The 14,110-nt window shown below is 48.7% G+C and overlaps 1 protein-coding gene across 2 annotated transcripts in view; it reads right to left on the bottom strand.

Moving 5' to 3' along the window:
* Window positions 1–14,110, bottom strand: part of slc4a11 (solute carrier family 4 member 11) — a 165,959-nt gene that overhangs the window by 38,446 nt on the left and 113,403 nt on the right. For both annotated transcript variants that reach the window (XM_085975597.1, XM_085975598.1), the window contains one exon: window positions 4,792–4,876. In XM_085975597.1, the coding sequence (XP_085831723.1) occupies window positions 4,792–4,876 (85 nt within the window). The remainder of the gene's footprint in view (window positions 1–4,791; window positions 4,877–14,110) is intronic.

The following is a 14,110-nucleotide window of genomic DNA, read 5'->3' as shown; positions in this document are numbered from 1 at the left end:
CGACCTGAAGCTCGGGGTCACCCTTATGGACTGAACGGAGGTGTTCTGCAAAGCAGTCACCCAATCTGCGTTTGGTCTCATTGCATTCCCTCTCATTCTTCTAAACTAGCGAATAGAAGCCTAATCGACCCAACCTCTCCTCATATGTCATTCCTGCTATCCCAGGTATCAGTCTGGTGAATCTTCGTTGCACTCTCTCCATGACAAGAACATCCTTCCTCAGATAAGGCGACCAAAACTGCACACAATACTCAAGGTGTGATCTCACCAACGCCCTGAACAACTGCAGCAAGACATCCTTGCTCCTGTACTCGAATCCTCTCGCTACGAAGGCCAACATACAATTTGCCTTCTTAACCGCCTGCTGCACCTGCATGCTTACTCAGCGACTGGTGCACAAGGACACCCCGGTCTCGTTGCACTTCCCCTTTTCCCAATCTATTGCCGTTCAGATAATAATCTGTCTTCCTGTTTTTGCCACGGAAGTGGATAACCTCGCATTTATCCACATTATACTGCATCTGCCAAATCACCCAACCTGTCCAAATCGTACTGGAGTTTCTCTGCATCCTCCCTCAAATGGAGGAGAATTACAAAAAAGTTAAAAAAACAAGATGCATAGAAGGCGTTTGACTCCAACTATTAGCTGTAACTCACTAGGTGAGGCTTTAACAGGAATTCCAGTTGACAACAACACTGACTTGTAACAATTCCTTGCTCTGTCACTAGGTGGCACTGCATTGTCATTCTCCACCACCCCCAAAAAAAAACTCAAAAGTGCTTTCTGGAAATATTTGCATCTGCGTTTTTAACCCACCTCAGTAAATGTCATTCACATTTAGAAACAAAATAATAATTTGCTGCATCTGTTGACACCACGGTGTCAGCCAGTGAGTTGGAGGCTGGGTGGGTCTTACAGCAAACAGAGTCTATTTGATCCACACTTTCGTCTGGGCTTTTTTCTTCCCTCCCACGTGGCAGCTGTCCTTCATTCTGCCAGCGCCATTCACACTTCATCTAGAGCCATCCTTTGTTCCTTGAATATCTCAATGTCTCTTAATCTCTCCTGCTTTCTATCCCATCGCGGACCTTCCCTTTTGTTCGTTCATCCCAGCCCCCACTTGCTTTCAAATCTATCCCTCTTCCTGCTTTTTTTCCCCCCAGTTCTGACAAAGGAGGGTCTTCGACCTGAAACGTTAACTCAGTTTCTCTCTCCACGGATGTTGCCTGGCCTGTTGAGTTTTTCCCCAGCGTTTTCTGTTGTTATTTCGGATTTCCAGCATCCGCAGTATTTTGCTATCGTCTTTTTTTTTTTTTTTATAAAAGAGTCGGTGCAAACTACAGCAAACAGAACTTATGACTGAAAGTCTCCCGATAACAGCCGGGTGATTTCTTCAGCAAAATGCAGTGAGAGGTGGATAGTTGCACGATACAAAATCACGTGTGTAAAGTCGATCTCAGTCACTCGCAGCAGTGACCGACAGGGGAATTACCCATGACACTCAATCATAGACATTTACGACACAGAAGGTCTGAGCCGGCTGAAAAAGAGCGCTATCCAGCCCAATCCCACTTTCCAGCTCTTGGTTCATGACCCTGTAGGTTTTGGCACTTCAAGTGCCTATCCAAGTACTTTTTAAATGCGATGAGGGTTTCTGCCTCTACCACCCTTTCAGGCAGTGAGTTCCAGACCCCCACCACCCTCTGGGTGAAAAAAGTTCCCCTCAACTCCCCTCTAAACCTCTGACCAATTACTTTAAATCTATGCCCCCTGGTCATTGACCTCTCTGCTAATGGAAATAGGTCCTTCCTATCCATTCAATCTAGGCCCCTCAATTTTATACACCTCAATAAAGGTCTCTCCTCAGCCTCCTCTGTTCCAAAGAAAACAGCCCCAGCCTATCCAATCTTTCCTCATCGCGAAAATTCTCATTTTCAATTATCTCCATTCTGGTGGTGACTTGTGGCGTCACTATATACAGCCTTAATAATTACATTGTGGGGGGGGTGGGGGGGGGTGGTGGGGGAAAAGAAAAAAGAGGGGACATTTGTATCTCCACAGTTGGGCAGTAACCTGGTTGTCCACCTTTTGTAGAACCAGCCTGATTGGAAACAAACATCAGGCGGGTTCTACAATGGGCGGGTGACCTGTTCCTCCAAATTAACACCCAAGCGAAGGGTGACAATTACCCCTGCCGCCCTACCCCACCCCCTCCCAATATTTCAGAATGAGGCTAGTAAATTTTCCCATCGAGTTGTCTTTTGCAATAAAAGGTTTTTAATCGCAAGGCTTCAGTGCCTCTCAAATGCCTGGGCTTCAACTCAACAGTTTCAATGGCGTTCTCTGCATCCGGAGCGTGCCCAGTTTTGCCGAATTTCCCAGAATGCAAGCTGTGCTTCAACAGGAGTTAAAGTTGAGTCAGCCGTGGCTCAGTGTGTGGCAGCCCCACCTCGGAGTCAGAAAGCAGAGTCCCACTCCAGAGGCTTGAGCACAAAAATCTAGGCCGACACTCCCAGTGCAGTGCTGCACTGTCGGAGGGGCCGTCTTTCGGATGAGACGTTAAAACAGAAAACTTCCCTCTCCAGTAGAAGATCACATGGTACTATGTTGAAGAAGAGCAGGGGAGTTTAATAGGGATGTTCTTGTCATGGAGGGAGTGCAGCAAAGAAATCACCAGGCTGATACCTGGGATGGCAGGAATGATGTTATGAGGAGAGATTGGGTCGATTGGGCTTATACTCGCTGGAGTTTAGAAGAATGAGAGGGGATCTCATTGAAACTTATAAAATTCTAACAGGACTAGACAGACTAGATGCAGGAAGGATGTTCCCGATGGTGGGGGAGTCCAGAACCAGGGGTCACAGTCTAAAGATAAGGGGTAAGCCATTTAGGACAGAGATGAGGAGGAATTTCTTCACCCAGAGAGTGGTGAATCTGTGGAATTCTCTACCACAGAAGGCAGTAGAGGCCAATTCATTAAATATATTCAAGAAGGAGTTAGATATATTTCTAAGGCTAAAGGGATCAAGGGATATGGGGAGAAAGCAGGGACCGGGTACTGAGTTTGGATGATCAGCCATGATCTCATTGAATGGCGGAGCAGGCTCGAGGGGCCGAATGGCCTACACCTGCTCCTATTTTCTATGTTTCTATGAGTTCTCCCCAGTGTCCTGGGGCCAATATTTATCCTCACTCAACATCACTAAAAAACAGATGATCTGGTCAATCATCACATTGTTGTTTGTGGGAGCTTGCTGTGCGCAAATTGGCTGCCGCGTTTCCTACATTACAACAGTGACTAGACTTCAAAAAGTACTTCATTGGCTATAAAGGGCTTTGGGACATCCTGAGGGTGTGAAGGGTGCTATATAAATGCAAGTCTTTTGGTAGAAGGGAACCTTCTGATGATTTGAAAGATTCTGCTTTCCCCCTCAAAACAATTTGAAAGAAACCGGAGATTAAGTTGTTAAAGCTCCCATTTCAGGCAAGTGAATTTGTGTTTATGATCAATGGATTAACAATTGTGCTCAAAGCCTAATAATCCTCATGAACAACTTGTGAACAAAGAATTCTGTGAATCTGAAAATTCAATGCAAAGTATCTCTCTTCTGAACATTTTGTTGTTGTTGAGGTTTATGGAATTGGAAATTGCATGAACAATGACCATTTCATGAAGTAATTTCTGTTTGATTATCGATGCGCCTGTATTAAATCAGCACACTTCTTAATAATGCTCTGAATTTCCAGCTTCTGCACACTTGGGACATTCCAGAAGTGTACATCAGGAAATTACCCCATAATTTTCATCAAAAGGCTGGAGGATAAAGACAGGAAGGGTCAGGCAATGGGGAATCTGAATGCACTAAAATGGCTGTGGATGTCAGTGGGGGAGGGGTCAGAAGCCATCAGTAGGGTGGGCGGGGGTGAGGGCCAATGGCAGCTTGGGCTCCATTCTCCTTGGGCCCACTCCCACAAAGGTTGTTGGACGCTGCACCTCCCATTACTGCCAGGTCACAGCAATCCTAATACTGCTAGACTTGGTCCTACCTTTTCATGCTCCCAAAACCCCTCCCCCCTCGGGTCCTGTTGGACCCCAACCCACCCATTCCCCCACCTCCACAGACTTTCCCCATCCATTCCCAGATCCCAAGATCGCTTCAGCGCTCTCGATCCCCAAAACTAAATTCCCAAAACTTCCTGATCTCCAACCCTGAAGCCTCCCCTCTCCAGTGCCTCTAGATTCCAGGATCTCTCTCCCAGTGATCTCAGATCCTATTAATACTTGCCCCAGTGTTTAGAATCTCCCTATCCAGCCCTCCCAGATCATGGAACCAACTTACTCATCCCATGTCAGTATTACTGGAACCTGGACTTCCATCCCAGTGCTCCCTGGTCCCAGGGCAAGCCCCAATACCGTGTCCCTAGTAAATAGTACTTGAATAAGGGAATCAAGCAATATGGGGATAGGGTGGGAAGGTGGAGATGAGGTAGATGATCAGCCATGATCTTATTGAATGGCGGAGCAGGCTCGAGGGGCCATATGGCCTACTCCTGCTCCCAATTCTTATGTTCTCATGACTAGTGGTCACTATTTGTTCGTACAAAACTTCCAATTCACCATTAAGAACTGAACAGCTGGTAGCGATGCATTAAAACGCCTCGTGTATAGCACACACTTCACGGAGGCGTCATACTTTCTTCCCGTCACACTTCAATGTGTTCTGACTCGGCAGTAGTAATGCTGTGGTTGAAGTGCTGATAGGTCAATCATAAAACGAACGTTTACTCACCATCAGTATAATCCGACAGGTACAAAGGCAACCTGCGCCGCAAGTCCTTCATCATTCCCTTTCCCATGTGTAGGAAGTCGCGAGCCTGTTGGGGAGAAAAGGGAACTTGATTAGAACGTTGCGACTACCCAGCAGGAAATTCTTCCCGCTTTCTCTTCCGGGAACGCCCCACCTCGAACAAGTTCTGCTCCCCTCTCAGGCGGGATTTCCGTCTGACTCCCACCGTGTTCACCTTCATTGCTTGCGGTTTCCCTTCTCGCGTTTGATCAGGTATCTACTAAAGCTGGTTTTCACAGCCACGTCTCTTTCCTCAGAGCTTCCCTTTTGTGCTTTCCCCCAGGCTCTCTACTTGCTAAAAGACGGTTAAATCTCAAACGTCTTCCAGTTCTGACGAAAGGTCATCGACCTGAAATGTTAACTCGGTTTCTCTCTCCACAGATGCTGCCTGACCTGCTGAGTATTCTCAGCATTTTCTGGGGGGTTTTTTTTTTAGGAAAGTTTTTATTTCTATTTAATTGGTTCGACTTTATCTTCAACAGAAAGATTGGTGCTCTCTCATTAAAAGGTGAGGTGGGGAGGTTCCAGTTAAAATTTAGTAATTTCATTCCTCGCATTTGTCTACCTCATTCCTGGAACCAAGAAAACCAAAACTAGACCACCACCAATGTGTCCCTGCAAATAGCCACCAACAGGTGCCAGAGACTTACCAAGGGCACCTGCATGTTCTGTTGCCTCCTCCTGCCCTACTTGGGGGGGGGGGGGGGGGGGGGGGAAGCAGGGGGTGCCACAGCCTCCAACCAACACGCGCCTCAGCTCAGATTAGGACAAGAGTCTCACACTCCATGGTGTAGGTTAACATGCCAACACTCAACATAAGTAATAGGAGCAGGGCATACAGGCCCTGGAGCCTGCTCCACTGTTCAGATCATGGCTGATCTTCGGCCTCAACTCCACTTTGCTGCCCGTATCCCTAGATTCCCTTAGTGCCCAAAAATCTATCGATCTCGGTCAACGACTGATCCTCCACAGCCCTCTGGGGCAGAGAATTCCAAAGATTCACCACCTTCATCTCAGTCCTAAGTGGGGCTAATTCAACAGTTCTTTCAAAGAGCTGGCACAGACACAATGGGTCAAATGGCCTCCTTCTGTGCTGTACGATTCTATAATGCGGGCAACGCTGGCGAAGCAGCATTTATTGACCATTCCTAGCTGGCGGGCGTTACGAGCCAACTTTGTAGTGTGGGATTGGAGTCTGGCCAAACCAGAAAACAGGTGCAGGTCCTCTACCTTGAAAGAAGGAGGACGTTAGTGAGCGAGTCAGGATTTTACGACAATCCGGCAGCTTTTACGGTTATGTTCTGGTGCTACTGCTCCCTCAAAAATAAAAAATAAAAATCACCAGATTTATTCAATTAAATTTCACAACTTGCCATGTTGGGATTTGAACTAATGATCTCATATCCAGTCATTTTTATTCAAAGTCTCCCTCAGTACTGCAAGGTTATGAGGTAGGCTCTACTAAAAGAACTTGCATTTCTTTAGCGCCTTTCACGATCTCAGGACATCCTAAAAGCGCTTTACAGCCATTGAAGTACTTTTGAAGTGTAGTCACTGTGGTAATGGTGGGGCAGACGTCGACGACGAAGTCCAACACCGCCTTCAGTGTGCCAGTGCAGCCTTCGGTCGCCTGAGGAAGAGAGAGTGTTTGAAGGCCAGGTCCTCAAACATCTGGGAAGGCGCTGACACCGAGTCTCTTCGCCGTGAGCAAGCGGAAGCCAAGTGCAGGCAGCGCAAGGAGCGCACGTCAACCCAAGCACCCCACCCACCCGTCCCTTCAACCACCGTCTGCCCCACCTGTGACAGAGACTGCAGGTCCCACATTGGACTCAGCGGTCACCTGAGAACTCATTTTTAATGTGGAAGCAAGTCATCCCTGGTTCCGAGGGACTGCCTAAGGAGAAGAAGTAGGAAACGCGGCAGCCAATTTGCGCACAGCAAGACCCCCTCAAACAGCAACGAAATAAATGACCAGTTTGTCTGTTTTAGGTGTTGGTTGAGGGATAAATGTTGGCCAGGACACCAGGAGAACTCCCCTGCTCGTCTTCAAATCGTGGCCACGGGATCTATTACGCCCGCCCGAGGGGACAGACGGGGCCTCGGTTTAACGTCTCATCTGAAAGACGGCACCTCCGACAGTGCAGCACTCCCTCAGCACTGCACTGGGAGCGTCAGTGCTCAAGTCTCTGGAGTGGGACTCGAACCCACAGCCTTCTGACTCGGAGGCGAGAGTGCGACCCACTGCCCGCAAGGCCGACACCCAAGTCACGCCGCAAAAGACCAAGTGAAGTGCAGCGCAAGGCTTCGTTAACCTGTTCAGCTCTTCTTCTGGAGGCCAAAAAAATTTAGTGGCTGATCAGAAAGAATCTTCCGTGTCTGTTCAAACTACAGAAATATGGAAAGTGTAAAGGGGTTAAAACTGCAGATACTTCCCCCAAATACCCACCTTATACCAGCAAAGCTGACGTAGCACCAGATACCTGGAGCCTGCTATCAATTAACTCTGGCACTTGACCATGTGTTTTCCAGGTTATCTGGGAACCCAATTTATTTTATGTTGCTGTATCTCCTTTTGCCCGACCTACAGAACACACACCATTAAAAAAATATGGAGTGCTCAGTTCTACTGAACAAACATCTCTCTTGTAATAGACTTGGCCCCCCTCAGACCATTTGTACAGCACCTTCTGATGAGCAATTACTTCAAGATGCACTCTCAATGTCCAAAAGCTTTGCCAAAGTTTGTTTGCTTTTCTTCTTTCATGTTAACAAGGTTGCAATCATCTTCAAACATACACATCTGGGACCCAGCACATTCAGAACAAGAAGATGGTCCACAAACTGAAGCAAAAAGGTTTTCTCTCGCTTTCTCCCGACGATGCCGACTCTCCCAACTGGGAGAATGGCTCCGTATCGTCATCGAATCATACAGCACATTCGGCCCATCGTGCCTGTGTCGGCCCTTTTGAAAGAGCAATCCAATTAGTCCCACTCTGCCCTACCCATTCCCCAATAGCTCTGTAAAATTATTCCCTTAAAAGTAGCCTTTAACGTAGTGAAACGCCCCAAAGGCGCTTCACAGGAATTGATCATCAGTCAAAAATTTGACGCGAGCCACATAAGGAGGAAAGAGAAGCGAAGGGGTTTTGGGAGGTGTAATGTATGTACCTTTATAGAGAGCATCCTGACGAGCTGTATCACAGTATGGTATGGCAGCTGTAGCTACTATGACCAGAAAGCCCTGCAGCGGGTAGTCAAAACTGCCCAACGCATTACCGGCACCCGGCTACCGACCAGAGAACATCTACCAGAAACGCTGTTTACGGAGGTCACTGACCATCATCAAAGACCCTACCCACCCCAGCCACAGTCTGTTCGCCCCCCTGCCATCTGGGAGACACTACAGATGCATTCGCACCCTAACGACCAGATTTAGGAACAGCTTCTTTCCCAGGGCTGTCATCCTACTGAACTCCACAAATAAACTCTAAAGCCTGCACATCTGTCAATGCACTTTATTATGTTTATATGTTAATGTATTACAAGCCAAATGAATGTTGAATGTTTAAATGTGTTAATCTAAATGTACACTCTCGGGAGCCGCAAGCCTACATTTTGTTGTACTGCACTTGTGCACTAACAATGACAATAAAGTTGATTATTATTTTTTAAGGGGGAGAACTGCTTTTTACAGCTCCTACACCTGTATATAAACCTGAGTAGTGATCTGTACAGTCAGTTGCAGTTTGAACCCTCATTCAGTAAATACCTGTTGATCGTTCCCTGCAGTCTTTTGTCTAATTATTGAAGGACAACATTAAGATGCCCGGATCTAACATTGGCGACGACAAAGATTCGAACCTACTTGCAACTCTGCATCACCTCCCAGGGATTCGCTCCTGGAGAACAGTGGAAGGAGGTCGAGTCCAGAAGCACAGGCATCGCGGGGAGGCTGTCGCGAGCCAGGCTTGGCTTTCCAGTCACGGTGGTCCAGCAAAACGGGCTGGCAACAGGTACTGCGCAGACCCTTCCCGGACAGCGGCGGCTAGAGCTGACTGAGCGGCACAGAAAAAGGCCGAGCAGCGTCGACGGGAGAGCGAGAGCGAGAGAAGGCAGAGCGCACAGGGGGCAGCCGGTGTTCAAGGGCCGAGCAGTGTCAACGGGGGTAGAGAGGCGAGAGAGAGCAGAGCGCAGCCGGTGTTCAAGGGCCGAGCAGCGTCAACGGGGTAGAGAGGCACGCAGGAAATCGCGAGGTGCTGCCATTGCCACGAGGACCGCAGAGAGCGGCATTGGCAGCAGCGCAGGAGCAGCGCACGAAACCCACAGGGCATTGCCATTTGCCACGAGGACCGCCGAGAGCGGCGTTGGCAGCAGCGCGGGAGACGCCATTTTAAGCCGCAGCGGGGAAGGAAAGGAAAGCGCGGGAGACGCCATTTTAAGCCAGTTTAGCCACACCCAAAAATGCCGAAGTGGCGCAGTATCACGGCGTTCGACAATGAAGTCGAAGATTGGACGACATATGTCGAACGCATAGAAGTATACTGCAAGGCGAATGAAGTGCCAGATGACAAGAAAGCGATGGTATTGTTGAATTCAATGGGTGCAAAAACGTATGGCTTACTACGAAACCTAGTAACCCCAGAGAAGCCAGTAGAAAAGGATTTTGAAAACAGTGTCAATCCTACAGGACCACTTAAACCCCACACCGCTGCTGATAGCAGAAAGATTTAAGTTTCACAAAAGGAACCAGCATTAACGGAACTGCGCAAGCTATCGAAACACTGCCAGTTTGGAACGGGACTAGCAGATACTTTAAGGGACAAGTTTGTGTGTGGGCTTCAGAGTGAAGGAACCCAGAAACGGCTTCTATCAGAAAAGGATCTTACGCTGGACAAGGCTTTCAGCATTGCAGTATCACATGAAGCAGCCACACGGGGCGCTGCAGAGATACAACGGAGACCGCAAGAATATGGCACAAATGAAATGTCATACGGAACAGTGAAGTGCTATCGCTGCGGCAGAACAACACACGACCATAATGATTGCTGGTTCAAGGACAAAGTGTGCAGACAGTGTGGAAAAGTAGGACACATAGCAAGAGTCTGCAGGTCAGGAAAGAAAACCAGCAGCAAGAAATCTCCACAAGAAGGTACATAAGGTGACGGAGAGTAGTTCAGACAAACAGAAGAGTGATACAGACTCTGGAAGCAAGGAGCTGGGTTGTCTGAAACTACATAATGTGATCAAAATGGAGGATCACCAAACTATCTGGGTCACGCTCCAGATAGCAGGAGACCAAGTGAAAATAGAATTGGACACAGGATCAGCCCTAACAGTCATAAACCGAAGGGACTACAAGCAGCTATTCTCACACTGCTGTGGTAGTTGGGCCGTTGTTGGGCTGTGGCTGGGGTGGCACGGTGCGATGGGGCTGTCTTACTGTGTCCCAGGTTGTCGTTCCCTGCGGCGTCCACGGTGCAGAGTAGTAGGCATCCGTGCCCCGGAAGGCTGCGTCCAGCGTTATTGCAATTTTGGAGGCTTTGTCGAGGGTGAGGTCACTCTGCTCCAGCAGTCGCCGTCGGGTGTAGTTGGACCTGTGGCCTGCTACGAAGGCATCCCGGATCAGTTCCTCCGTGTACTTAGTGGGCGTTACCGCCTTACACCCACAGGCCCGGCCAAGCACGGACAGTGCTTGGAGGTATTCCTCAGTCGATTCCCCAGGTTGTTGCTTGCGACTCCCCAGAAGGTGCCTAGCGTATACTTCGTTCACAGGGCGCGTGTACTGGGTCTTGAGGAGCTGGAGGGCGGCTGTGTACGAGGTCGCGTCCCGGATGACTGAGTACACTCGGTGGTTCACCTTGGAGATCAGGACAGTTTGTCCGCATCCGTTTCGACCGCAGTGGAGGCAGTCAGGAATGTCTCGAAGCACGTGAGCCAGTGAGCAAACTTGGTGGAAGCGTCCGCTTCCCGACTGTCCAGGTCCAGGCATGCTGGTGTGAGGATCTTCTCCATTATAAAAAATTTAGTTAATAAAATTGATGCGCCATCAATTACTCAAAAGACTGAGGTTGAGCGAGTAACAATTAGCTTTTATTAACTAAAGAATGAAGGTCTTGTCTCGAGTGGTCGACCCGTCCAAAATACTAAGGGACTGGGAGGTAGTCACTTATATACCTGGAATAGTGGGAGGAGTCAGCCGAGGCATGTCCAGACCTGTACCTATTGGAATACACATACAGACAGACAGGTAGAACAGTGGTTTACCACACACATATACCCTTGAGAGATACAAAGATTGTCTTGAAGACGTACACGGGGCATAAAGTCTACCCCAAAGGAAAAATAAGGGTGAACGTTATATATAACGGCAAGGAAACACCAAAAATGGACCTATATGTATTGCCAGGTGGAGGACCACCACTACTAGGACGTGAATGGATCCGGAAGATACAGCTAGATTGGCATTCCATACAAGCACTGACTGTAGATGCCAAAAAGGATGACGTCGTCACACCTGGACGACTGTCAAAAATGCTAACCGACGCACAAGAAGCGTTCCAGCAGGGACTCGGAACACTAAAAGGCATAACAGCGACGATCAAAATAGTAGAGGAAAATGCAAGCCCAAAGATTTTTTTTTTTTTTTTTTTTAAGGCCAGACCGGTACCTTATGTGATCCACCCAGCCGTCGGAGCAGAGCTGGAAGGTTTGGAACATTCAGGAGCACTGTCCAAAGTGGACTGGAGCAAGTGGGCTACACCCATCGTTCCTGTAATGAAGAGGTCGTTGAGTAATACACCTGGGGAACCAAAGAAGATTCGCATCTGTGGGGACTTTAAGGTGACAGTGAACCCAGTCCTTCACACTGTACAATATCTGCTTCCGCAGATTGAAGATATTTTCGCCTCGCTATCTGGAGGGAAACGCTTCACTAAGATTGATCTGGCCCAGGCGTACCTGCAAATGGAGGTAGAAGAAGCCTCGAAACAGTACCTCACGATCAACACTCAAAGGTCTCTACCAATACAACCGGCTGGTGTTCGGGGTAGCATCAGCTCCGGCTATTTGGCAAAGGGCAATGGAACAAGTCCTGCAAGGGATTCCAGGGACCCAGTGTTATTTGGACGACATCCTGGTCACGGGCAAAAATGACAGTGATCACCTCGCCAACCTGGAGCAGGTGCTCACTAGATTGAAGGAATATGGGCTCCGAGCTAATCGCCACAAATGCGAGTTTTTCCAGAAGCAGATCTCGTATTGTGGCCACGTTATTGATGAAGAGGGGTTACATAAGTCCCCTGAAAAGTTGAGGCAGTAGTCAAGGCTCCAGCACCGGAAAATGTGTCACAACTGAGGTCATTCCTCGGGCTGGTGAACTACTACCATAAGTTCTTGCCGAATTTGTCTACCGTACTACACCCACTGAACACCCTACTGCAAACGGGGGTACCATGGAAGTGGAGTGACGAATGTAAACGAGCTTTCCAGAAGAGCAAAGCATTGATCACATCGAAAGGGGTGTCGGCTCATTTCAACCCAGCACTACCAATTAGGTTGGCGTGTGATGCATCACCCTATGGCATTGGAGCGGTGCTGTCGCACAAATTCCCGGACGGCTCGGAGAGGCCAGTAGCCTTTGCGCCTCGGTCACTAACCTCAGCCGAGCGTAACTACGCCCAGATTGACAGGAAGGCCCTCAGCCTAGTGTGGGGAGTGAAAAAGTTCAATCACTATCTGCACGGGCAGAAGTTCACCTTGCTGACTGACCACCAACCACTTGTCTCCATCTTTAATCCAAAGAAGGGCGTTCCGGTGATGACTGCGCAACGGCTACAAAGATGGTCCCTTTTTCTAGGGGCGCACCAATATGATATCGAGTATAAGGGCACAAAACAGCATGGAAACGCTGATGGGCTATCACGCCTGCCACTGCCTACTGCGGAAGAAGCACCAGCAGTGGATCCTGTCGAAATATTTCATTCGACTATAATTGAATGCTTGCCAGTAACTAACGCTGGTATAGAGAAGGAGACCCGAAATGACCAGACACTGTCTCGGGTATATGATTTGACGGTGAAGGGATGGCCAGCACATGGCGACTCACTGTTGCCAGCATTCTCATCCAGAAGAGAACAGCTGTCAGTATGCCAGGGGACCTTGATGTATGGATCCCAAGTGGTAATTCCACCCAAGGGAGAGAGTGCTCAATGAGCTTCACGAAGGTCATCTGGGAGGCGTGAAAATGAAAAGCCTTGCTAGGGCTTATGTGTGGTGGCCGGGGATCGATCAGCAAATCGAGGACCTGACAAAGAGCTGCTCAGGATGCCAGAAGGTCCAAAATGCACCACCACATGCCTCTCTACACCCATGGGAGTGGCCCTCATCTCCATGGCAAAGGGTGCATAGAGTCATAGAGTCATAGAGTAATACAGCACGGATAGAGGCCCTTCGGCCCATCGTGTCCGCGCCGGCCATCAAGCCCTGTCTAATCTAATCCCATATTCCAGCATTTGGCCCGTAGCCTTGTATGCTATGGCATTTCAAGTGCACATCCAAATGCTTCTTAAATGTTGTGAGGGTTACTGCCTCCACAACCCTTTCAGGCAGTGAGTTCCAGACTCCAACCACCCTCTGGGTGAAAAAGTTCTTTCTCAAATCCCCTCTAAACCTCCCGCCCTTTACCTTGAATCTATGCCCCCTAGTTATCGACCCCTCTACTAAGGGAAAAAGCTCCTCAGCATCCATCCTATCTATGCCCCTCATAATTTTGTACACCTCAATCATGTCCCCCCTCAGCCTCCTCAGCTCCAAGGAAAACAAACCCAACCTGCCCAGTCTCTCTTCATAGCTGAAGCGCTCCAGCCCTGGTAACATCCTGGTGAACCTCCTCTGCACCCTCTCTAACGCGATCACATCCTTCCTGTAGTGTGGCGACCAGAACTGCACACAATATTCCAGCTGTGGCCTAACCAGTGTTTTATACAGCTCCATCATAACCTCCTTGCTCTTATATTCAATGCCTCGGCTAATGAAGGCAAGTATCCCATATGCCTTTTTTACCACCTTATCCACCTGTTCCGCCGCCTTCAGGGATCTGTGTACTTGCACACCCAGATCCCTCTGACCCTCCGTCTTGCCTAGGGTCTTTCCATTCATTGTGTATTCCTTTGCCTTGTTAGTCCCCCCAAAGTGCATCACCTCGCACTTTTCCGGGTTAAATTCCATTTGCCACTGTTCCGCCCATCTGACCAACCCATCTATA

Source organism: Somniosus microcephalus, chromosome 2, assembly GCF_052327205.1.
Source record: "Somniosus microcephalus isolate GS21.2 chromosome 2, FLI_Smic_1.0, whole genome shotgun sequence".
NCBI lineage: Eukaryota > Metazoa > Chordata > Chondrichthyes > Squaliformes > Somniosidae > Somniosus > Somniosus microcephalus.
This window is presented reverse-complemented; position numbering and strand designations above follow the sequence as displayed.